Source organism: Rhinatrema bivittatum, chromosome 2 (genome assembly GCF_901001135.1).
Source record: "Rhinatrema bivittatum chromosome 2, aRhiBiv1.1, whole genome shotgun sequence".
NCBI lineage: Eukaryota > Metazoa > Chordata > Amphibia > Gymnophiona > Rhinatrematidae > Rhinatrema > Rhinatrema bivittatum.
Genome location: NC_042616.1, coordinates 763127350 through 763153691, shown reverse-complemented (window position 1 = coordinate 763153691; position 26342 = coordinate 763127350). Strand labels below are relative to the sequence as shown.

The following is a 26342-nucleotide window of genomic DNA, read 5'->3' as shown; positions in this document are numbered from 1 at the left end:
TTTATGAATAGAAGAATTTCACCGGCTTTACTGAAGCACAGATCATGATATTTATATTCCGAAATTGAGAGCAGTTCTCCTCCTCAGTGTGTGTGTGTATAGATATACGTTTGGAATAGAAAGAACCAGCCACTCTCATAACTTGTCTGGCTGCTTCTAAATTCTATTCCAAACTTTCCAAAAGTACTCAGTTCTACAGAAGAAAAACTGTAGGTGAACCAAAACAGGCGTTTATTGAGTTTATCTCTCTAAAGGTCACCACGATGTAAAAATACAGTGAAACAAAGTGGTGAAAGGGGAACAAGTTGGCTTTTCTGAAGTTTTATGTGTAGTGAAACCAGAAAAAAAAAAAAAACCAGCTTGAAAAATAATTTTCGATAGAGCACACTCCAGAGAGAGAGAGAACCCCTCCCTTTCTGGGAAGCTTCTAGAGAAGAAATGAAAGTAAAAGTAGAGTCTGCACTTCTCCTCTCAGGAGCGTGGCTGCAGGGAGCAGCATGGAGTCTCTGCGGGAGGAAGCTTCTTGTTCCATCTGCTTGGATTATTTTATAGACCCGGTGACCATAGACTGTGGCCACAACTTCTGCCGCTCCTGCATCACTCGGGCCTGGGAGGGCTTAAATACAAACTTCCCCTGTCCCAAGTGCAGAAAAACATCTCAGCAGAGGAACCTCAGGCCTAACTGGGAGCTGCGGGATCTGATAGAAAGAGTGAAAAAGATGTCAGAGAGAAAAGGAGAGGAAACTCTGTGCCAGAAACATGAAGAGAAATTAAAATTGTTCTGCACAGAGGATTGGCAAGCAATCTGTCTTATCTGTAAGGAAGGAAAGGAGCACAGATCTCACAGTGTGGTCCCCATAGAGGAGGCAGTGCAGGATTACAAGGTGAGTGTCAGTATCTTTATTATTACAGTGGTCCCAGGTGTTGCAGCTCTGATGTAAGCTGTGGACCCTTGGCTCGAGATGGTGTTGTCGCTACCTGAAGGGGACAGGTAACCACCGTCAGGAGGCAAGGCTGGAGGAGAGCAGGGGCCAGCTGGAGCTTCGCCACTACCAGCCCTCGTTCCCCGCAGGTTGAGCCCTTGGGTACCGGGGCTGGCTGGTCTTAGTTGGGCCCCTGCAAGGAGGATCTTCTGGTACAGCCATGCAAAGCAGAGAGTCAGAAGGCAGGCAGCGAGCAGGCAAGGTGGGGTCCAGTCCGAAGGTCCGAGGCAGGTGGCAAGCAGGCAGGGTGGTTCTGGTCCAAAGATCAGAGGCAGGCGGCAAGCAGATAGGGTGAGATGCAATCCAAAGGTCAAAGCCAGGGAGGTCCCTCTGAAGGAAGCTAGAACGGGAACTGGGAGGCTGGAGTGAGTACTGGAAGGCAGGAACAGGAACTCAGGAGCTGATACTCAGGAGCAAGAACGCAGAAACCCACGAGGAATTCAGCACTAGGAGACTCATTGCCAAGCCATCCGTAGGCAGCCTGGGAGAGCCTTAAATAGGCCAGGGCCAATGATGTCATTTCACGAAGCCGGCTGTGATTTCCCGCTCTTGGCCCTTTAAATCGCGGCAAGAGTGTGTCCCGAGGTTACAGATCTCACTCCCTGATCCCCATAGAGGAGGCTGTGCAGGATTACAAGGTGAGTGTCAGTATCTTTATTATCACAGTGTGTCCCGGGGTTACAGATCTCACTCCCTGATCCCCATAGAGGAGGCTGTGCAGGAATACAAGGTGAGTGTCAGTATCTTTATTATCACAGTGTGTCCCAGGTCACAGATCTCACACCCTGATCCCCATAGAGGAGGCTGTGCAGGAATACAAGGTGAGTGTCAGTATCTTTATTATCACAGTGTGTCCCAGGTCACAGATCTCACACCCTGATCCCCATAGAGGAGGCTGTGCAGGATTACAAGGTGAGTGTCAGTATCTTTATTATCACAGTGTGTCCCGGGGTTACAGATCTCACTCCCTGATCCCCATAGAGGAGGCTGTGCAGGAATACAAGGTGAGTGTCAGTATCTTTATTATCACAGTGTGTCCCAGGTCACAGATCTCACTCCCTGATCCCCATAGAGGAGGCTGTGCAGGATTACAAGGTGAGTGTCAGTATCTTTATCATCACAGTGTGTCCCAGGTCACAGATCTCACTCCCTGATCCCCATAGAGGAGGCTGTGCAGGAATACAAGGTGAGTGTCAGTATCTTTATTATCACAGTGTGTCCCGGGGTCACAGATCTCACTCCCTGATCCCCATAGAGGAAGCTGTGTAGGAATACAAGGTAAGTGTCAGTATCTTTATTATCACAGTGTGTCCCGGGGTCACAGATCTCACTCCCTGATCCCCATAGAGGAGGCTGTGCAGGAATACAAGGTGGGTGTCAGTAACTTTATTATCACAGTGTGTCCCAGGTCACAGATCTCACTCCCTGATCCTCATAGAGGAAGCTGTGCAGGAATACAAGGTGGGTGTCAGTAACTTTATTATCACAGTGTGTCCCAGAGTCACAGATCTCACTCCCTGATCCCCATAGAGGAAGCTGTGCAGGAATACAAGGTGAGTGTCAGTATCTTTATTATCACAGTGTGTCCCAGAGTCACAGATCTCACTCCCTGATCCCCATAGAGGAGGCTGTGCAGGAATACAAGGTGAGTGTCGGTATCTTTATTACCACAGTGTGTCCCGGGGTCACAGATCTCACTCCCTGATCCCCATAGAGGAGGCTGTGCAAGAATACAAGGTGAGTGTCAGTATCTTTATTACCACAGTGTGTCCCGGGGTCACAGATCTCACTCCCTGATCCCCATAGAGGAGGCTGTGCAGGAATACAAGGTGGGTGTCAGGATCTTTATTATCACAGTGTGTCCCAGGTCACAGATCTCACACCCTGATCCCCATAGAGGAGGCTGTGCAGGAATACAAGGTGAGTGTCAGTATCTTTATTACCACAGTGTGTCCCGGGGTCACAGATCTCACTCCCTGATCCCCATAGAGGAGGCTCTGCAGGAATACAAGGTGAGTGTCAGTATCTTTATTATCACAGTGTGTCCCAGGTCACAGATCTCACTCCCTGATCCCCATAGAGGAGGCTGTGCAGGAATACAAGGTGAGTGTCAGTATCTTTATTATCACAGTGTGTCCCAGGTCACAGATCTCACTCCCTGATCCCCATAGAGGAGGCTGTGCAGGAATACAAGGTGAGTGTCAGTATCTTTATTATCACAGTGTGTCCCAGGTCACAGATCTCACTCCCTGATCCCCATAGAGGAGGCTGTGCAGGAATACAAGGTGAGTGTCAGTATCTTTATTATCACAGTGTGTCCCAGGTCACAGATCTCACACCCTGATCCCCATAGAGGAAGCTGTGTAGGAATACAAGGTGGGTATCAGGATCTTTACTGTCCCAGGGCGTCCTGGGCGGGGCCACTTTAACCTCCTAATTGTCCCTGAGCAGTCATTTGTGGATGGATCCCCTTTTATTATTTCCATATTATCCAGCACGCTCCCCCTCCTCCCCAATCCTAGCAATCTCCTCCATATCTCCTGCCCCATTACTCTGAGGCTGCTGACCCACTGCTGCAGCTTTCCTCCTCTGTGCTGACTGCGGACGAGGGAGCTGCATGATGCCTTGTCCTTCTGCGCTGCTGCCCAACACAGGCCACTGCTCCATTCCTCCAGCCCCTGGACCCAATGCAGATATATTTCTATCTTCTTCAAGGCTGATATAAGTGCCGTATGAGGCATTTTCCATCCCCCAGCCAATGCAGGCTGAGACAGTGTGGGGTGAAGTCATTGTGGGAGGGGGATGAGGCAGCCTAAGAGATCCTTCCTCCTTGTACACCTTTCCCGTGATATAACTTTCAGGGTTATTGTCCCTGCGTTGAGGTTCTGATAATGAAACTCAGTAGTCATTATGACCCCACCTCCTGGAACAATCCAGTAAAAGCAAGCCCTTGAAATTTCAAACTTGTTTCATATATAGAGAGAGAGATGGATAGCTAGATATGTATACAGATATATATTACACACACACGCAGGCACGCAATACAAAGCTTTAAGAAATCATTTATTTATTTATTTTTATTTTTAAATGTTTATTTACCGCTTTTACAAACAAAGTTTAGACAAAACGGTGCACAATATAGTAATCAAAAAATTCAAAAATATAAAATAAAGCTCTATTAAAAATTATAAAAAATATAAAATATAAATAAACTTAAAAAATAAAACAGTAATTATTTAAAAAAATGAATAATAATAGTACTGATGAGGTGCCATAAGATTAATGCATGGAAAGTAACTGGTTGAATCATGTCAGTGTAAGACATTGATGCTGTATTAGTTGAAGATAATCTCTGAATTGGCTGGCTGGTCTGAACTCGGGTGTTTCTGCCTACTGCTGAAAGCATAGAAAAAAATCATATTTTGTTATTATCTCAGTAACAGTAACATACAGGGGTGGTTCTACAATGAGGCAGGGTGAGGCGGTCACTTCAGGTGGCAAACTTTGGAAGCAGCAAAGACTGCCTCCCTAAACCCCTCTAGAGGCCGCCTCACCCTGCCCCCAAAACAACAAAGGACCCACGGGCCTCCGGTGGATAGTGCTGCGTATAATTCCCCCCCTCCTGCGCAGAAAATCGCAAAGATGGAGGAGACCCCCAGCGTGCCGCAAGCAGCGCAAAGATGATTGGCCCGGTGAGCTGCGAGCAGAGCCCGTCCCACTCACAGCGAAGATGAAGGCCCCAGAGAGTGAGTGTGTAGAGGTGTGTGTGTGTGTGTGAGAGAAATTGCAAACCGGGGGGGGGGGGGTGTGTTAGAGAGAGCACATGTGAGGGTGCGTGTGGGAAAGGGAGAGAAGGGGAGGGAGGGGTAAGGGGGCAGAGAGGGGGGCAGGGGGCGCCATCTTATCCCTTGCCTCTGGCAGCAGTTTGCCTTGAGCCATCCCTGGTAACACAAACTCCCTCCATTACCAGATAATTTATGAAGTAACACAAAACCCTGTGAAAAAGTCACTCGGAACCCTTATAGCATACCTGCCTCACCAAAACAGCACTAACTTCTCAGACCTCAAACAGCAACAACATTACCTATGAAAAGACAACGCTATAAGTATCACACTGGACCCTCCTACTGGACAAACAGAAGAAGCCAGGCTGCTGTAGATCCCTACACAGCACCTTCATGCCAGCAGAATGTTTTTTTACATTTAACTCTTCCCCTTGAGCTCACCTTTGCATTGATGGCTTTAAGTGTGTTATAAAGACTGTGCCCAGAGTTGACATGTGCCGCACCGACAGGCATATTCTTCTGCTGAAGGTGCCTTCCCCAGAGAGCTTATACTTTGATTTAACTGCAGGGAGTGGATGGGCATCTATAAAAGAAGAATATGCACTTTGGTGCTGTGCATGTCAGGTTTGGTAGAATCTCACAGGCCAGGCCATTTTGGCAAAGGATTGCATGGCAAGTTAGCCATTTAATCCTGATTTATAATAAATGCACTATTCACATTTTTCAATTATATCTGTTTAATATTCACAGGAAAAATATGAAAACCACCTGGGACCACTGAGGAAGGAGCTAAAAGAGATTCAGGCGTTTAAATCCAGTGAAGAGAAGAAAGCTGAGGAGCTGAAGGTGGGTGTCTGTGTCTCCGTCTGAACAGGTTTCTGTATGGTCATTGCTCCTATCAAGTTGGAAGTAGCATGAGTAAGATTAATGAGAATACTACTTAGCAACTCACTTTCAGGCCAATGCAATCATGGCACTGTGCGCTAGATTTTAGAACACAGTTTTACTGCACAGGGTACAAGTTTTTTAAACTGCCTATGCATCAAGCTAATGAAATGCTAATGCATCAGGAGATAAAAAGTGCCTATACTGAGCTACAATGTGCATTCTGCACAGGCCGAGCCACATTTTAACTCTAGGTGTGGATGGGAGGACCGGGGAAGATAGAGACTGTGCTGAGAGTGAAATTAAATTAGATTTAGGAAGTTGCTTTAAACTATTTTATTTAATCAAGCTTATGAAATTCTTTAGATGCAGCTAACTATAATTAATTCAATGAACATAAAAGGTAACCTTGTGGCTTAGTAAATATTCTGTCATGAATATGTAAGGTGATAAGTGGATATTTTTAATTATTCTTAACTGGTTTAGATTTTGTCTGATGATTTGTAGTGTGTTAGTATTGTCTTTTATTATTAATCTTTTATTGTAAACCACTTAGGAAAAATGTGTTAAGTGGTACATAAATATTTAAGATAAATAAAATAAAAAATGATAGCCAGAAAGGTCAGTTCTTATCCGGCTCTCAGGCCAGCCTCAGCAGACAATGTCAGAGGAGTTGGGAAGACTTCTGTAAAAATGATGAGGAATTTAATAGCTCGCTTTGAAAAAGCATATAGCATATTTTATGCATGCAAAAATCTCCGAAAAAAATACAAAAAGAAAAAAAACTCTTTACACGGATGAAGGAAAGACCTATGATTAAAGATGATCCTGTAAACGGTTTAAGCAAAGAGCAGAGATGCCCAAAAAAACCACGGGATGGTATGAAGGTCTATAATATAAACTACTACACCAGATATATAAATAATAGGTTCTGGTTTTGAAAATTGAAAATTTTGAAATAATTAAATATTTGATTTATTGACGTGGTACATTTATCTGAAACAATCTTTATAGTTTTAAGTGCCATCACAGCAGCGCTCGAAATTTAATTCCATCTCTGACCAGGAGTAAAGTTTTCAGTGTTAATGAACCTGGGGTCACGCCAAGCGCACCTCTCTGCATCAGGGAGTAAAGTTGCCAATGGGCTCTAGATTTTCAGGACAGGTGGATCCAGTCCTGGCTTTACTCCCCTGCTAGTCTTGCTTTTCTTAGGGAATTCAATAGGGAAATCAGAATAAGTCCCAGCATGCAGTGGAGTAAAACCAGGACTGGATCCATCTGTCCTGAAATTCTGCAGCCCATTGGCAACCCTATCAGGGAGTAACGCTTAATGCCCTCACTAGCATGGGATTTCCATGCGAGGGTGCTAAACAGGACTCAGAGTTTTGAGCGAGTAAAACTCCTTGCTGTATCTGGAGTAAGGTTTACGCACACAAAATGTGTGTTCAGATGTGGGTAAAGCTGTCCGTTTGGCTGCACGCACCTTGCTACATGGGCCTGTTTGTGCAGATGCTAGCCTGGGGTACTTCCAGCTGCCTCACATACATAGGGGCTGATGCAATATTTGTGCATAGAAAATGGGCACTCAATGTTGAGCGCTCGCTTTCCTAAAGCAGCCCAGCCACCTCTCCTGGGCGTGCGATGCATTAATTAAATGAGGGGCTCGAGCTAAAAAGGAGGCGCCAGGAAAAATTGTGCGTCCCTAGCGCCTCCTCGGCATCAGGCGCACAGGAGAGGTGTCTGTCAGTGGGTTAGGAAAACGGATGCTCAGTACGAATGTCTTTCTCGCACTAACGGCACAATATACCCGGACCGGACTGTCTATCTTGTGCGTTTATATTGGGCACCCAGAACTTTTTTTTTACCTCAATCTGCTTTCTGCGGATCTTTCTACTTAAAATCCTGCTTTCTGTATCGTCAGAATACTTTCTTTTTATCAATGAGCCCTTGAGCATGCCGTACCTTTACGCCAGCCCTGGGCGAATTGGCCGCATAGGAAATTTTTTGCATCGCGGGGATTAGCTAATTTCTACATGGAATTTGCATGTGAGCACTATTAGCTACGCAGTGGTTTGGACACGCGTTTTGGACGCGCTAATCCCTGTATTGCATCGGGGGTTATGAACACACGTCCAAAACGCGTGTTAAGCCATGTGCTAGCCGCAGTGCATGGTATTGCTTCGGCCCCATACTGAGGAGTCTTGAGAGAGTAAAAGCCAATGTTTTTCTGAAAATATGACGCGTGATCCCAAGAAAGAAGAGCAGTTTAATACAGTGGCTGTTGCAGCAGGAACAATAAAAATGGCTGGTGCGTGATGCACTCAGCTTCCCGTCTCACAGGGTCAGCGTACGCTAGAGGGGAATCACCTCGCAGGCCCTGGTAGGAAGGAGAGAGTGAGTGCTGGCTTTAGGATCTGGGAGGAGAGAGGACCACAGACAGTCCTGGTTCTCTGTCACATGGGCTTTGTGAGCTGGGTGATCCCCTTCCCATGGGGCCGATGTAATAAAACCCATGCTAAAGCTGGAGTTAACTCAGAATCCACGCTAAAAAAGTTCTAGACGGAGAGGCCAAACCCCTGACCTCCTACTCACCTTAAACAAAAACAGAGCCGGGCCGAGTGGAATTCCCACCCTCCTACCTTCAAGGGGGCTGATGTAACTGGGCCCAGTGAGGGGAACCCACCCCCAGGGTGATAGAGAAAGAGGGAGACAGGATTAGCAGCAGAGCCTTCGTCAGCCCTGCAGCTCATTACCACAACTGCTGTATCCCTTACCCCCTCTTCTTCTCAGCTCTCTCACCCCTTACCCTTGCTCTCTGACCGCACTCTTACCTCCCCTGCTCCACTGCTCTCTCACACTTTTCCTGCACTCACCTCCCCTTTGCTCTCACCTCTTCCATGCTGTCATCACTCTTTCCATTTCATCTCCTCCCTTGCTTTTTAACCCCTACACTGCTCTCACCTCATCTCTCCCACTCTCCTTCCGTCTCTCTTACTCTTCCTCTCTCACCTCCCCTTCCCCTAGTACAGTCACCCAACCTGGGAAATTTTGAGTTGTGACCACTCTAAGATTTGGAGTGGGTTAACATGGGGAGGGGAGGTTCTCATCTACTTTCTCTCTTCCAGTCCTCCACCGTACTCTCTCTCACACATTCTTTCTCTCTATCTTCCTCCCTCCAGCACACTTCCCCCATCCCCCGGCCCAATTCCAACACTCCCCTTTCCTCAGGCCCAAACCCAGCATTCTGCCTTTTCTCTCACCTCAGCACACACCCTCTGCCTTTTACAAAGAATCTCCCCCAGCAAAGAACAACCCTGTGCTTCCTGCTGCAGCATGCAGGGAACAGGAGAGGAGGGGGTGGGAGTTGGACTGAGGCTGGAGCATAAAGAGAAGAGTCACTCTGCTCCCTAATCCAGCCCTCCTGTTGTTCCTCCTCCCTTCTCTTTTGTCCTTCCCCCTCCCCTCCTGTTCATTGAACAGGAGGGGAGGGGTAGAGGTTGGAGTGACCAGAGTAAAGAGATACTCTAGGCCCTAATCCAGCCCCTTCCCTCCTGTTGCTCCTCCTCCCTTCTCTTTTGTCCTTTCCCCTCCCTACCTGTGCAGGGAATAGAAGAGGAGTGGTTGAGGTTGGAGTGACCAGAGCAAAGAAGAGATACTCTAGGCCAGAGCTTTCCAAACTTTTCATGTTGGTGACACACTTTTTAGACAAACATAATTTCGGGACACAGTAATTCAGTCTACTAGTAAACCAGAGGTTAAACGAACGAAACATATTTCGACAATTTATGTATGTTTCCTTAAATATATACATAAATAAAATGTTTCACGACACAACCTATCTCATGAAAACCTTAAATTTATATTAAAAATATATATTCCAAGATTCATGTTATTGTTATAATTTATGAGAAACAATAATAAAACAAATTGTCTGTCCCCCACACACTCATCTCTCTCCTCCCCCCAGCACATGTCTGGCCCCCACACACTCATATCTCTCCCCCTCAAGCACATGTCTGACCCCCACACACTCATTTCTCTCCCCCCCAGCACATGTCTGTACCCCACACACTCATATCTCTCCCCCTCAAGCACATGTCTGTCCCCCCAGCATGTTTGCCCCCCACTCACTCATCTCTCTCCCCCCAGCACATGTCTGGCCCCCACACTCATGTACCTTGTCTTTTTGATTGTTGCCAGTTAAGTGCTTCACTCCCTTCCATGATCACCAGACACTGCTGCTTGCAGTCAGTACTCCTCATGGCCAGGTCTCATCGGCAGCAGCAGCCAATGCAAGGATGGCTGGGCTCGTTCCACCCACCAAGCCCCCCAAAAAAACGCGATTGACAGCAAAAATCACCCAATAATAAGCAACCCATAAACTGAAAAAAAAAAAGTGAATCTCTAGAAAAAGAAAAGCCCAAACTCGCGTCAGAGTTGACCGGGCTTGCGCGACACACCTGCACACTGCAGGCGACACACTAACGTGTCCCGACACACAGTTTGGAAAGCTCTGCTCTAGGCCCTAATCCAGCCCCTCCTCTCCTGTTGTTCTCCTCCCTTCTCTTTTGTCCTTCCCCCTCCCCTCCTGTGCATTGAACATAAGGGGAGGAGTTGAGGTTGGAGTGGCCAGAGAAGAGAAGAGATACTCTAGGCCCTAATCCAGCCCCTCCCCTCCTGTTGTTTTTCCTTCCTCATAGGCAGGGTGCACACGACAGGAGAAGAAGGGCAGCACCTAGAGATTTCCTGAAGGAGAGAGCTCCCAGCAGGGGCAGACTTCTTAATAGGCAGAGTAGGACATGGGTTCTGAACCCCAGCCCTCAGGACACCCCAAGCCAGTCAAGTTTCTAGGATATCCCCAATGAATAGCATGCAAATCTATCTCATATATATATACATTGTGCATATCCTGACAATTTGACTGGGTTGGGCAGCACTGGAGTAGGTAACTGCCTAGGAGCAGCTGCCCTGCCACCAGAAGACCATTCTGTCACTGAAAGCAGCTCCAGTAACCATTCCTGTGCCACTGTGTCTGTATATTAGAAGAGAGCTGATACATCATCCACGTTGGACCCTACGAAGATTAGCTACGATTCAGAATTTAAGAGAAATATTCCACTCCCATTGGCTAGGCACAGATTAGAAAGGGCAGCTAGCAATCTGTGCCTAGGGGCAGCCAGAGGGTTAAATCCACAGCTGATTCCCAGGAGTGATGACATATAAAGCTCAGAATAATACAAACAATGGCACAGACTGTGTCTCTCTTTCTTGCAGGGACAGGCTCCACTGTTGCATGCAATAAAATATATTAAATATATTGTCAGTGTCAGGGAGATTTTTTTCTCTTTGCTCTTATCTGTTGAATGTAGTGTGAAGCAGCGATCAAGAGAGAGAAAATCCTGTCTGAGTTTGAGGAGCTGCACCAGTTCCTGAATGAGGAGCAGCAGATCCATCTCTCAAGGTTGGAAGAGGAAGAGAAGGAGATTGTAAAGAAAATCAGGGATAATGTGAGCCAGCTACAAGAGCAAATCTCCTCTCTCCAGAAACTGATCTCAGAGATAGAGGAGAAGTGCCAGCAGCCCGCCGTGGAGTTACTGAAGGTGAGACGGAATTACAAATCCCCAGACTCCAGTATGGACTGGGCCCCACTTTGCCTGATTCGCAATAGGGTCGAGCATTTGTTTGAAATGAACAAAAGCAATGACACGCAGGCTGAAGCCACTGAAAATTCATAAAGGCCATCCAAAACGAATGCCAGTTTCACATGAGACACTTCACCTGCACAAAAGTGTTCGAGGCATTAGCTATGAGGATTACTGGGAGTTCAATCCGCCCATCCTGAGGACCCCCGGGAGAACAGCACTGTCTGCTGGGACAGGGGTGTGCCTGGTAGCCAAGAAGATAGAGAAAGTGGCTAACCAAGGCTACTGGAATAAGTGCTGAGCCGTTTTCTGGGAAAGAGGGCACAGCTTGCCAAAGGTCATTACACCTCCGATGTCTCTGCTCGGGGACACCATACAAAGCACCAATTCCTCAAAATAAGAGGACGTACGAGTCCTGTAATAATAAACTCCCAACCAGACCTCAATCTTAGCCTCTGATAACCTAAGCAAGGTATCATCCTAAGGCTATGCTGTCATCCTCATGAAAAAAGGCGCAAAACTGTGCCTTCCACTTTGAAGGCACCACCCCCTCAGATGAGCGATTCAGGCCGAACCTCAGGCTACTCCTGTGCCAACTCCAGGCTGGGAAACAGATAATCATAGCAAGTTTTATTTATTTGTTTGCATTTCATGGGAACCTGATTGCATGGCTGGGATCTGTAAGTGAAACCAAGCCAACGGAAGGCCTCCTCCTGGCTTCAGGCTTCTGCAATTCATAGAAAGACAGGTTGAAAGATATAAAGAGATCCAGAGAAATGGTTTACAAAGCAGAGTCATCCAGAAAGGAAAATCTTCAAAAACTGCAGCCTCCAAGGAAACCAGAGCTGGAGGGAGTCTAAAATCCTCCGAATCCTCAAACAATGCTGCTGTAATACAGACCCAACCAGAAGTGAAGGACTTAACATGGCCGCCAGCCTGCCCTAAGTAAACTCCAGAGAAAAACACATCGATAAGGCCACCGCTTATGGTGCAGGCCAGGGCTCCTTCCTGCAGCAAGAGAAAGGCACCAAAAGCTCAGATTCCCGGGGGGATCCACTAGAAATAGCCTGAAAATGACATATGCATTCCTGTGGTAGATGCTGGACTGCCGCTCATGCCGTAGGCCCAGCAGTGGCAGCCGCGCTCAAATTCTCACAGGTGCAGGCCTGGCACCTCCCCCAAAGCTGTGCGATACAGGAAACACTGAATCCCACTGAAAAACAAAGTCCCCCAGCAGGTACTTACCCGAAGTCTGTCCCAGCCTCCCTGGATGAACTTGCTCCGATTAAAAGGCCCCGTTTCTTTCTTTTCTTTAACCTGTTCTGGAGCAGAGACGGAGGAGGGGGTGCAAGCAGTGAGCATCCTCATTGTAAAGCTGAAGATTCTGCCTTAAAGCTTCCCTGGGTATTTTTCTATGGGAAGTCTCTCTCCCCTCAGGGACTGGGAACCTGCAGGATGGGTTCGCTCTTCTGGTGTAGCAGGAGCCTGGCCTAAGACATCTTCAATGGGCTCGCAGTCCTGTGCAAACCAAGGACCAGGCCTGAGAATCCATCAGTGCCTGGAGAAATCCTGCTGCACCACCATCTGCTGGCGGCAGAGATTACTGGCGTTTCACTATCCTGATCCACCTCCGTGAAGTGGCGATAATGTCACAAAGGAAAGCTGTGCGCTCGGCCTCCATCTGCTGGCAGGGGGACATAATCCACTTGTCTCGACTGGACTGGTATAGCAGGATGAAATGGAAAAATAGTTATTTTCTCTCAGCAAACAACCTGGAACTAGACTGCACAGAGCAGTGTGCCTGAAGTTGTAGTGTTTATGACTGCTGTATAGTCCATATAATATAAACAGTAATAATCTCTCTTTCTCTCTTCTCTCCAGGACGCAAAGGCCACCCTGAGCAGGTACGGCTCTGTTCTGATTGCTCTCATTCTGCATGAAATAGCAGTTCTGTAATGTCACTGTGGGTCCTGCCCCTCCCCAGTGACTGAGGAGAGGATGGGAGAAAGACCTGCTCTCAAACTCCTTGTGCTGGGGTCTCACCCGCTTTCCTATTCACCTCAACCCATTATCCTCACTCTCCATAACATTAGAGAGAGAAAACTCGTGGAGAGTGAGCATAAAACAATATAAGTTATTACTAGCACTGAATGTCCCTGATCATGGAGCTCTCTGAGACTGACGGGCAGGACTGGGCATTGCAGACAGAGCTTATTATAAATTATTACCTGCACTGAATGTCCCTGATCATGGAGCACTGAGAATGACGGGCAGGACTGGGCATTGCAGGCGGAGCTTATTATAAATTATTACCTGCACTGAATGCCCCTGATCATGGAGCTCTCTGAGACTGACGGGCAGCACTGGGCATTGCAGGCGGAGCTTATGATAAATTATTCCCAGCACTGAATGCCCCTGATCATGGAGCTCTCTGAGACTGATGGGCAGGACTGGGCATTGCAGGCGGAGCTTATTATAAATGATTACCTGCACTGAATGCCACTGATCATGGAGCTCTCTGAGACTGATGGGCAGGACTGGGCATTGCAGGCAGAGCTTATTATAAATTATTCCCAGCACTGAATGCCCCTGATCATGGAGCACTCTGAGACTGATGGGCAGGACTGGGCATTGCAGGCAGAGCTTATTATAAATTATTACCTGCACTGAATGCCACTGATCATGGAGCTCTCTGAGACTGATGGGCAGGACTGGGCATTGCAGGCAGAGCTTATTATAAATCATTACCAGCACTGAATGCCCCTGATCATGGAGGTCTCTGAGACTGATGGGCAGCACTGGGCATTGCAGGCAGAGCTTATTATAAATCATTACCAGCACTGAATGCCCCTGATCATGGAGCTCTCTGAGACTGATGGGCAGGACTGGGCATTGCAGGCAGAGTTTATGATGACTTTCTTCTTTTTTGTTTGGGCAGGAGTCAGGACCTCTCCTCCTTAGAAAATGAGCAGTGTTGTCTCCTGCCCTTTTTAACATCTCTGTTTATCCTCTGACCTTTTTGCTTTGAGAGCTGAAAGGGTGTTACTCTGTGCATGCAGACAATGTCCATTGCTGCACCCATTGGGGAAGGATTGGAAAATGTCACTGGCCCAACTGAATACTGTCTTGAACAAGGTCTCAGATTGGGAGAGTCAGAATAGTCTTCACCTTAATTCCCAGAATACAGAAGGATCCTGGATTATGAGACCCTCAGTTCCAGGGAGTTGTTCATCCCTTGTTCAGGGCAGTGCTCTGCTCTGGATTATGAAGAGTGAATATAAATCATTAAATGAAGGAATAAAGGCAGCATTGTGGAAGAATAATTTCTGTTTTCTCCTTCTGTCAGCAATCAGCAGAATTTCCCCTCCCTTTTCCCAGCGCACAGTTAGTTAGAAGATCTCTGTCCCATCTCTCTCCCCGGGGACTCCCAGAATAATCCCTGTCACTCTCTTACTCTCAGGTGTCAGGCCGTGGCGTTTCCAAAACCAGAGACTGCTCCTGTGGGAGAGGGAAAATGTTCGCACCTCAGCTTCCTTCGGCAGTATTTTGTTCTGAAAGATGTGCTCGCCAAACACCAAGGTAAAGAGCCATTTCATTCTCAGGGCTAGCGGGCAGTTGTGATTCGGTGTAGCTGAATGTCTAGTAGTGCTTTAAAATTTAGGGGAGGCCCAATATTAAAATATATCTGGCTCTGTGAGTTAGCCGGAGAAGACTTATCCAGCTCACTTACTCGGGATATTCAGATAAGTATTAAAGTAAGCAGGATAAGCTTATCTGGCTAACTCTAGACCTGCTATGGGCCAAGTCTAACTTATCTGGTTATCTTACATGAATAAGGCTGAATATTGCTACTTATCCAGCTAAGTTCCCCAGAAACGTAACGTCACCCACTATCTGGATAACTGTTTAGAGAAGTGCCTAGGGCAGGGCTTCCCAAACCTATGGCCAATGTGACCCCATTTTGGCATTTAAAAATTCACATGACCCCAGAGAATGAACCCAGGGGTGTGGTCCCCCTCCTACCTCCACTCCTCTCACCTCCTTAGACTATCCCATCCTCTTCCCTCTCACCCAATCCCCCATTCCCTCCTTACCTATCCCGCCATCCCCTTTCTTACCTCCCAGCCTCTCTCTCACCCCCTCCATCCATCTTCACGTCCCCTCAGCTAATTCTCTATCACCTGCAATATGTTCTTATAATCTTCAACTGATCCTCTGTCATCCCCTGCCTTTCACTCGTTCTCCATTCCCTTCTCACTAATCCTGCATTCCCTCTCTCACCTCCCATCCTCATCTCCTCCCCTCCTGCCTTTCCTTACATTTCCCTCAGCCACACTCCAACTCTTTTTACATCTCTCAGCTCATCTTCTGTCATTACTCCTCACCTTCCACCTTATCCAACCTCTCCTGCATCTCATCCCTCCTTTCAAATAGACCCTCCTGCAACCATCCCCTGGCCAGGCTAAGCTGCAACATAGAAACATAGAAATGACGGCAGAAGAAGACCAAACGGCCCATCCAGTCTGCCCAGCAAGCTACGCACTTTATCCTTTTTTTTTTTCTTCCTTTTTCTCTCTCTCACCTGTTACTCTTGGCTTCCAGTACCCTCCAGCCCTATTTCCCCTCCACCAATGTAGAGAGCATCGCCGGATCTGCATCCAAGTGAATATCCAGCTCAATTAGGGGTAGCAACCTCTGCAACAAGCAGGCCACACCCCTGCCCCTGTCCACCCAGACTCTACGATCCAGACCCCGTTGGTTGCCGTCCACACCCAGATCCTCCCTTCCACACTCCCCCTGCCTCTGAAGCAGAGAATCATGCTTGAAAGAGAAGTAACAGACTCTCTCCCTCATCGAAGCAGAGAGCTACACTGGACATGCATTGAAAGTAAAGATCGACCCAGCTACACCTCGCTTCCCTGTGAATACAAAATGTTTTTTTTTTTCTTAATTTTTCTTCCACATTACCTCTTGCTGTTGAAGCACAGAGCCATGATGGAGTCTCATCAACCCTATGCATGTGCATTGAACAAGGGCATTATCTCCAGGTAGTAGCCCCATTTCCGCGAGAGCCACATTAACTATCAACAAATATTGAATAAGCCTAATAATTGGCAATACCTATAGCTTATGACCTCACTGTTAATTTTACATACTCCTTTGGGCCTGGGCCAAAAGGTGGATGACAATGGGTGGGACGAGAGGGCAGGTTGATGACGGGGCAGGTTCAGTGGTGGGTGAAGAGAGAGGAGCAGTGGTAATTTGCACTGATCCATACACACTCAGCCCTGCCCTCCCCTCATGGCTGCTCTCAGGTCTGACAGTGATCTGCAAGCAGTAGCAGCAGCACAGGGCCTGTGGGTTATGCAGGCTCAGAGGCCCTGCAGCAGCCCTGTCCCTTCTCGTGCAGGGCTTCCTGTTACCACGGAAACTCATGCAAGGGCAGTACCACCCCAGGGCCTGTGAGCACGAGCAGGCTCACAGGCCCCACTCTGACTCCCACTACTAATAGTGCTGCTGCTGGTGCATTTGAGGCACTTGTGACCACAGCTGAAGGTGTTGGGGTCCAGACTCACAGTTTGGGAAGCCCTGGCTTAAGTAAGTAGCTTCAGAAAGGTGAGTTTTTTTTAAAACTGGATTTGAACACGGCCAGCGCAGGAGCATAATGGACAGGCTCAGGAAACCTATTCCAGTCATTCGGTGCAGCAAGGTGGAGTTAGTGGTGGAGAAGAAGGGCACAGATAAGAGTGACCTGACCAATGAATGGGCTTTATGAGGAAGGATGCAGGGAGAGAGAGGAGAAGACAGGTAGTGAGGAGCTGCAGAGTGAGTGCATTTACAGGCGAGTAAGAGAAGAAGACAGGGAGGCGATGTAGCAGCTTGAGAAGAGGGGTTAGATGAGCATAGCAGCACTGAAGGAGGAGAAGAGGTGCAGCTGAATTTGGAATAGATTGCAGCGAGTGACAGTTCAGGGGGAGGCCTGCAGAAAGCAAGTTGTAGAAGTCTGAGGAGGAGGTGATAAGAGATATTGAGCATCTGGTAGCGTGCTCAGAAAGGAAGGGATGGATTTTAGTGATGTTATACAGGTTTATCTGGGTAAGTTCACCACACTCCCTGCATCTGAATATCAGGCTGTAAGTTTATTGCAAAAATGCTTCATTTTAAACGTTTACCATTTCTCAGTATAATTATTTATCCTTACATTTTCTTTTAGGCAAACTTTTTGCAGAACTAGGTAAGCTTTCTTCAGTTTCTCTCTTTTACATTAAAAAAAAATATTTAAGGTGCATCTCTGTTTTGGAAAGGCTCCTGTTTCCCTTACAATAAATAGAGAAGGCTGCACCCAGAAACAGCAATTTCAGGTTTTTATGGTCACAGACAGAGCCCTGAGAAATGAAAGAGATGGTGCCACAGGATTTGGGGTTATGTTACCGGCTGAATCCTGCTGCATGAAACCAGGGCCAGATTTTGGTGCCCATAGGCAGGACCTGCCGGAGGTGGGACAGTAAGGGGGAGAGGATAGCGTGTCACTGCAGCTTCCCTCTGAAGTGACGCAGTCTCACAGCCCTAAAGCAAACAGGAGCAGGCTCCTCTTCAGCCTGATTATTTGCTGCCTTCAGAATCGGCACGCTGGGCAGTTGCTTCTTTTTCGCCAACGCTTGTTGGACCCTTGGTCTGACCCAGCATGGCAATTTCTTATGTTCTTATGAGGGTTCACAAATCCAACCTCTTCAGCTCAGCTGCTTGTGGTTGTCTTGTTATTCCCAGGTTAATTTATTTATTTATTTTATTTATTTGTCGAGTTTTATATGCCGGTATAAAAAAGTTTTAAATAAATATACCGTCGTTCAGTGTCGCCAGCACAACGGTTTACAAAGGATCGATTTCCCCAAACATAAAGACATGCATCGGTTTATGTGGAAATTTTACATGCTAGTACATATTCATTCTAAAGGGTCATTCAGGTACAAGTATGTGCAATCTGGGATATCCATTTAAGGATGGTGTCATTCGGAGTTTCGGTAGGCTTTAGTGAACAACCATGTTTTTAGTTCTTTTTTGAAAGATTTTTAGATTTTGTTGTGTTCTCAGTTCCGTTGGGATGGAGTTCCAAAGTTCAGGGCTTCCTAGGGATATGGCTCTCTTCCGGGATGAGATGAGTTTGTGATGTGATGAAGGGACTTTGAGTAGGCCTTTGTTCGCTGATCGGAGATTTCTTTTTGGAGAGTGGAGATTTATGGATGCGCTGAGCCAATTTGTTTGCTTTTCATAAATTATTTTGTGAATTATGGATAGAATCTTGTAGTCAATCTTATATTTTTTTATTGGAAGCCAGTGCAGTGAGATGAGGGTTGGAGTAATGCGATCAAATTTTCTTGTTCCTGTGAGTATTCTGGCGGCTGTATTTTATAGGATTTGGAGAGGTCGGATGGTGGTGAGCAGTAAGTTGAAAAGCAGAGAGTTGCAGTAATCTAGGTTGGAGAAGATGAGTAGTTGGAGTACTGTTCTGATATCATTGTGTGACAGGAATGGTTTTAGGTGACATAGTGTTAGGAGTTTGTGATATCCGTCTTTGATTTTTGCAGCGATGTGGTTCTTGAATGAAAGTTCCTTGTCAATTATAACGCCAAGGTTGCGTGCATGATTGACAGGGGAGATTGTTGTGTTATGATTCATTAAGTTGAGAGGTGGCATGTATAAGGGATTGTTTTTTCTATCCAGCATGATTATTTCAGTTTTATCAATGTTTAGTATGTTATTTAGCAGTTGCTTTATTTTTGTGAGGTAGTTGGCTGTTTTTTTGTAGGTGTCTTCTAATGAATTTTGTATTGGGATAAGTATTTGTATGTCATCCTCGTAAATGAAATGGTTGAGTTTCATGTTAGCAAGAAGGTGGTAGGTCGGAAGAAGATAAATGTTGAAAAGTGTCGCAGAAAGTGCGGATCCTTGGGGAACACCTGTGTCCAGGTTTATTTTCTTTGATAGGGTGTCATTGATTGATACCTGGTATGACCTTTGTGACAGATATGATGAGAACCATTGTAGTGTTTTTTCTTTTAATCTGATTTCGGTGAGGCGGTTGATCAGTATCGAATGGTTTACTGTATCGAAGGCCGTTGATAGGTCCAGTAAGATTAGAAGGTAGCTATGACTGTTATCAAAACCTTTGAGGACCGTGTCTTTTAATGATAGGAGTAAGGTTTCGGTGTTTAGTTCTTTCCTGAAGCCAAATTGCGTGGGATGCAGGATGTTGTTCCTTTCTAGGTGGTCACTAAGTTGTGAGTGGATGATTTTTTCAATGATTTTAGAAATGAATGGTAGATTTGATATAATTTATAAGGTCAAAATAAATAACAAAGAGTCTCTCCCCATTGCATCCAAGATGGGCGTACCACAAGGATCATCCCTCTCACCCACTCTTTTTAATATCTACCTGCTGCCTCTCTGTCCCCTTCTCTCCAATCTCAAGCTCACACACTTCCTTTACGCGGATGACATACAAATACTCATCCCCATAACAGAATCTATTCACAAAACCATGTCTTACTGGAATAACTGCTTATCGTCAATAAACAATCTACTGGACAGCCTCAACCTGGTTCTAAACACAAACAAAACTGAAATCCTCATTATCGCTCCTGAAAATTACGTCCCACCTAACAATTCTACTTCTAGCCAATCCACTATCAACTCCAAAGACATCTCTTCGCCACAAGTAAGAGACCTTGGAGTACTCCTAGATAACAAACTCAGCCTCAACAAATTCATAAACAACACTACAAAGGAGTGCTTCTTTAAATTGCAAGTATTAAAAAAATTAAAACCACTACTACTCTACAAAGACTTCCGCTTGGTTCTACAAGCCATTATACTACCGAAATTGGACTACTGCAACTCACTCCTTCTCGGACTTCCCAGTAGCACCACTAAACCACTTCAGATGGTCATGAACGCTACAGCCAGAATTCTTACAAACACCAAAAAAAAGGGATCATATCACCCCAATTCTCCAACACCTACATTGGCTACCAATCAAATACAGAATTCAATTTAAAACCATTATGATGATACATAAGGCACTACATAACATCTCTCCTCTCAATTTAACTCATCAACTTCAGCTACACACTTCTAAGAGACCGACTAGAAATGCGTACAGAAATATGCTACGCACCCAGCCGGCGAAAACCTCCTTGAGAAAACGCGCACTATCCACAGCCGGCCCCACTCTCTGGAACACGCTCCCTCCAGACCTTCGCCTCGAACCCTGCCACATAACATTCAAAAAGAAGCTAAAGACTTGGTTTTTCGCTCAAGCTTTCCCGGAGAGCTAAGAACCAGTATAACACAATATCTGCGTAGACTCAGACAGACCATTACCTCATGTAAATAGTTACTATCTATTTATTTATTTATTCCATATCACTATGTAACTAGATATGTTTTTAACCACTGTAACCTCCTCCATTTCCCCTGCCCCTTTGGTTATGCTGTTAAAAATGTTAAAAATGTTTCGATGAAAACTGCCTCTCCGAGGCATCAGTTTTATTTCCATGTAAACCGGTGTGATATGTATATTATACAGGAACATCGGTATATAAAAACTAAAAATAAATAAATAAATAAATATTGGTCGGTAGTTTAGTGGGTTTTCAGGATCAAGGTTGGTCTTTTTTAGGATGGGTTTGATAATTGCTGATTTTAGGCATTCGGGATATAATCCTTCTGTGAGTGATAGGTTCACGATGTCAGTTAGTGTTTTGGTTATCGTAGGTTCAATTGCTTTGATCGTTGGTATGGGTATGTTGTCGATGGGGTGTTTTGCTGGGTTCATTTTTTTTATGCTTTGGACTTCTAGTGCTGATGTTGGGTCGAAGTTGAGCCAACTTGATGTTTGATTGATTAGCATTTTTATGTCTTACGTGTTGTTGTTGAGGTTGTTGTCTATTAGGTTTTTTATTTTATCATTAAAGAAGTCTGCAAGGTCATTGCTTGATAGTTCGGAGTTTGGTGTTTTCTGTTCATTAGGTGAGTTGGTTGGGCCATGTACGATATTGAATAGCATTCTTGGGCTATGTAGGAATTCATTTATTTCTTTAATGTAGAAGTCTTTTTTAGCATTGTGTATAATTTTTTTGTAGTATGCTAATTGTGCTCGTTATGCGTTCAGATGTGTAGCTGTTTTGTTGGTCCTCCATATTTTTTCTTTCTTTCTGAGTTCGCGTTTTGCTGATCTGATGTTTTCGTTGTACCATTATTCTGATGTTTTGGGTTTCTTATGGTTTTCTTTATCATGGGGTTTATCTTATCTGCAATTGTTTTAGTTATGTTGAGCCAAGATAAAGTGGCGTTTTCCGCATTAGATAAATCAAGGTTTGTTAGTTCTGTTTGAAGATTCTCTTGAAGAGTCTCTATGTTGAAGGGTGATCTGTGGGAGAAGGATTTCAGTGGGTTTTTTTCAGATGTCAGATTACAGCTGGAGGACAGGTTGGTGTAGATTAGTGAGTGATCTGACCATGGTATATTAGTGGAATTTATATGGTAATTTGTCCATATGTTAGTGTTGATGAAAACGAGGTCTAGTGTGTGCCCTGCTTTGTGCGTTGGACCTTTGATGATTTGTTTAAGACCAAGTGTTGATAGTGCTTCAATTATCATTTTGCAGGTGGGGCATTGCGGAGTTGCGTCGGTGTGGATGTTAAAATCTCCAAGGATGATGATGGGTTTGGTAATGGTAAGCTTTGATAAGAAGAATTCTATTAGTGGTGAACAGTTTTGATCTAGTGAGTTGGGGGGATAGTATACTAGGCATATCTGTAGTTGTGGTGAGTCAAATAGAGCAATTTCCAGAGGTAGGTTGATGTTGGTTTGGAGTAGTTTCATCGGTAGGTTTTTCTTTATGATTAGCATTAGACCACCACCTTTCTTTTTTGGTCGGGGTATTGAGAACGTTCTGTAGTTAGGGTTATTTATTTGGTTGATTAGGACTGTGTCAGTGTTTTTTATCCATGTTTCCTTGATGGCTATGAAGTCTGGTTTGTGATCATCGATGAGGTCATATATGACTGGCATTTTCTTTACTATGGATTGAGCATTGAATAAGAGGAATGAAATAGCTAAGTAGCTGCTGTAATGCTTAGTGTTGATTCGGATGATGTTTTCCTGTTGTAAATTAACATGGTTGTTTGGTTCATTCTTCTTTTGTGTTACCTTCTGTGGATTTTTGGTCTTTTTCTCCTTTCTTCTTTCCTTTTGTTGGTCATTGTTGCTTCAAAGGTTTTTTTAGTGATCAAGATGTAGGTTTTCTGGAGGTTGATTGCTCACCATTTCTTCTTGTTGTATCACTTGTATTTGTGTCCTTTCTTTGAGATGATGAGTCAGTGTTTTATAGTTGTAATGTTTAAGGGCGCGCACAAAGGGGCATGCTCCTTTGGCCGCGTGATGCCGCAGCGGCGAGCCTATGTGTAAAGGGCTCTCCTGACGTGGCATGATGACATCAGCTCGCGTGTGTCTGCGGAGGACGGCTGGACGGCCTCACCTGTCTCTCGTGGGGGAGCTCCTGTCCTGAAGGAACACTCCCGGAGGGGAGGGGGGCTCCTGCCCCGAAGAATCGGCGCTGGGGCTCCTGCCCCGAAATTGGAGAGGGTGCTGTGGTTTTCCGAGGGTCTCTTGTCCCCTAGATGGAAGGGGGGGGGGGCGACCTGGCCAGATGCTGCGAGCCGGCCGCAAATGTTGGCGGGAAGAGGACGCCGCAATGGAGAGCCTAAGGTTAAAATTCCTTTTCTATAGAATCAGTTACTGCAGAGGGAAAATGACCTACAAAGCTCAGGATGGGTTCATCCTGTAGTTGATATAGTCACTGATTACTGATGATCTTTACTAATTGCTTGATGGCATCAGCTATAGATACAACTCCAAAGTGAACGAAGTGAGGATACAATAATTTTGTTTCAAACTGTATCTGAAAACCCCAACGTATCTCTTAAAGCCAATACAAGTTTACCTTCACCTCAAAAAATCTCACGCAGTACTAGAACATCAATGAGCACTCATGTTATAATGACCTTCATAATAGGCATCATCATGGTTGCTTTCGCATATATCAACTCTGCCTTATATTTAATCATTTGGTCATTTCAGTCCTGGTTTTGACTGGATTTCCTTTTAATTTTTTTTAAGAATTTTATATTGCACTTAAAAATTTAAATATCTTTTCTTAAAATATTTATATGTTGTGCTTAAATTCTGCACTTATCTTAGAATCCTTTCTTCTTCATTGGTGTTGATTGTTGTCTTGCTGTATTTCACAAGAAACTGTTGACCCAACACTGGACCGTGTTTCGGACTGCTGTGTAAAATCTTCAGTCCTTTGTCAAGGGTGGTTAAATCTGTGTATTTTTTTATGCATTTCATCCATATTGAACTTCACAGTCACAATGGCGTCCCGGCGTTTTTTTTGTGAAATACAGCAAGACAACAATCAACACCAATGAAGAAGAAAGGATTCTAAGATAAGTGCAGAATTTAAGCACAACATATAAATATTTTAAGAAAAGATATTTAAATTTTTAAGTACAATATAAAATTCTTAAAAAAATTAAAAGGAAATCCAGTCAAAACCAGGACTGAAATGACCAAATGATTAAGGCAGAGTTGATATATGTGAAAGCAACCACGATGATGCCTATTATGAAGGTCATTATAACATGAGTGCTCATTGATGTTCTAGTACTGCGTGAGATTTTTCGAGGTGAAGGTAAACTTGTATTGGCTTTAAGAGATACATCAGCTACAGATAGACACATCCCGAGCTTTGTATTCTGTTCAGATTCTGCAGTGCGTGAGTGAGTAAAACTAATTCCATCCTTTATTGTTGAAGAGCTCCAGGATTACATGAGCTGCTCAGGGCCCCTCTGAAGAAGATGAAAAAGTTTAAAAAGAAAACCAATGGGGAATGAGCCTGAGTAATTAATTGCACAGTGGAATCCGTTGCTAATCACTCATCAGTTACAGGAGCACTGCAGCCCTACAGGGATCAGTAAGAGGCTGAGCTTATTGTACTGTGCTATACGGAGCCAATGAGGAGACTTGTTTTATGCAGCCTGTGCATGAATAAGCCAATCAGAATCATTCTTTCATGCATTCACTCAGCAGAGCTGTGAGACCAATAGGATGGAGTACAGATCTATTTGCCAATAAGAATGTTGTTTTCTGCAAGCCTGTCAGTGAGTGACAGCCAATAGCAGAGCTTCTCTTAATGAACGTGAGTGAGGAAGCATTCAATGAGGGTTAGAGGTGGGTGTGTGAGGAGCCAATGAGAAGTGTGTGCTCATGTTTATTAATGTGTCTCCTCCCTGCAGCGGATGTGACTCTGGATCCTGAGACTGCAAATCCATGGCTCGTCCTGTCCGAGGATGGGAAAAGCGTCAGACACGGAGGCAGAAGACAGAACCTACCTGACTCTTCCCAGAGATTTGATACTTGTGTCAATGTGCTGGGGCGTGAGGGCTTCACCTCAGGGAGACATTACTGGGAGGTGGAGGTGGGAGACAAGACTGATTGGGATTTGGGAGTTTGTAAAGATTCTGTGATCAGGAAGGGGAAGATCACACTAACACCTCAGAATGGATACTGGGCAGTGTGGCTGAGGAATGGAGAATACAAGGCCCTCACCTCCCCCTGGTCCCGGCTCCCCCTGAGCGTTAGACCCCGGGCAGTGGGGATCTTCCTGGACTATCAGGCAGGAAAGGTCTCTTTTTACGATGCAGATGAGAAATCTCATCTCTTCACCTTCACTCACACCTTCACTGAGAAACTCTGGCCCTATTTCAGTCCTTACCTCATCGAAGGAGGTAAAAATGCTGGAGCTCTGAGAATTCGCCCCATGCCAGCCTGGGAATGAGAGAGCCAGGCTCAGGGCTGTGATGTGAGATCTGGGAGATGATGAATGTGCAGATCTCCATGAAAGCGTTTGATGGATCAGAGGGGGACAATCAGATTTATTGCATGATTTCTAGAGCTGGGCTCATCTTGTGTTGGTGCAGTGGTTTCGGAGACACCCATCCCTTTTTAAATGTGGCACAATGGAATGGCCTTACATCAGGGCAGGGGTACAGCAATGCGCCCATTATAACTTAATCTGGAGGTGTGATGACTTCTGCAACTTGATGCCTCTCTCTCTCTCTCTCTCTCTCAACGCTGCTGAAAAGGATATTTTTAAAATTCAGATAACTAAAGAGAATTCTGAGGGTGGAGGGCTGGGTTCGATTGCTACCAATGTTAGATTACTGCAGTGCACTTTTGCTGGGGTTCCCAGTTACAAATTCGGCAGCAAGGCTAATTTTGTCATGGCCGAGGAGAGTTAGCGCAGCTCCACATTGTTACCAGTCCGGTTAAGAGCCCAGTTTAAGGGAATGTGCTCAATGCTTAAGGTTGCGTATGGTGAGGGAGTGAGTTATCTACAACTTTTGGCCCAGATTTATAGACCAAATAGAAGTCCTTGGTCCACCTCAGAGTCTTTATTCCAAGTGCCAACGGTCAAGGTAGTGAGGAAAAGCTCCACTCAGAGCTTAGGGATTTAGCACCAGAGAGCGGAGAGTAGAGGCAAATTATCAGTCCTTTCATCCAAAGGTGAAGTGTTGTCTTTTTCCATCTCAGCCGTTTGTAAGAGACCTGACCTATACGTTCCTATGCCCTTCTGCTGAATAGAAATTTCTCCTTCATTTTTTATGTGATGGGTTTCATTTTAACCAGAAGATTACTGTAGATTTGCTGCTTTATGTTGCTTCGGTTTGGATATATTAGTTATAAATGGCACCAACCAGAGATTTCTCTGAATGAGCGGTAAACAAGAGTGAAGAAATAAATCAGAGAGCACTGCGTGTGAGCTATGATGATCAGATTTATTGTATGTAATATGTAATGGGATTTCTAGAACTGGGCTAATTTTGTGAAGAAAAGGTACTATTGCAGCATAGAAACATAGAAATGACGGCAGAAGAAGACCAAACAGCCCATCCAGTCTGCCCAGCAAGCTTTCGCACTTT

At 45.3% G+C, this 26342-nt stretch overlaps 1 protein-coding gene across 1 annotated transcript; it reads left to right on the top strand.

The window, feature by feature from the left end:
- Window positions 1-462: 462 nt before the first annotated feature.
- On the top strand, window positions 463-26342 carry LOC115085688 (E3 ubiquitin-protein ligase TRIM39-like). Its single transcript, XM_029591995.1, has 7 exons — window positions 463-884; window positions 5519-5614; window positions 11023-11253; window positions 13177-13199; window positions 14756-14874; window positions 17510-17530; window positions 24657-26342. The coding sequence occupies exons 1-7, from the start codon at window positions 498-500 to the stop codon at window positions 25196-25198; spliced, it is 1419 nt and encodes a 472-aa protein (XP_029447855.1). The 5' UTR covers window positions 463-497; the 3' UTR covers window positions 25199-26342.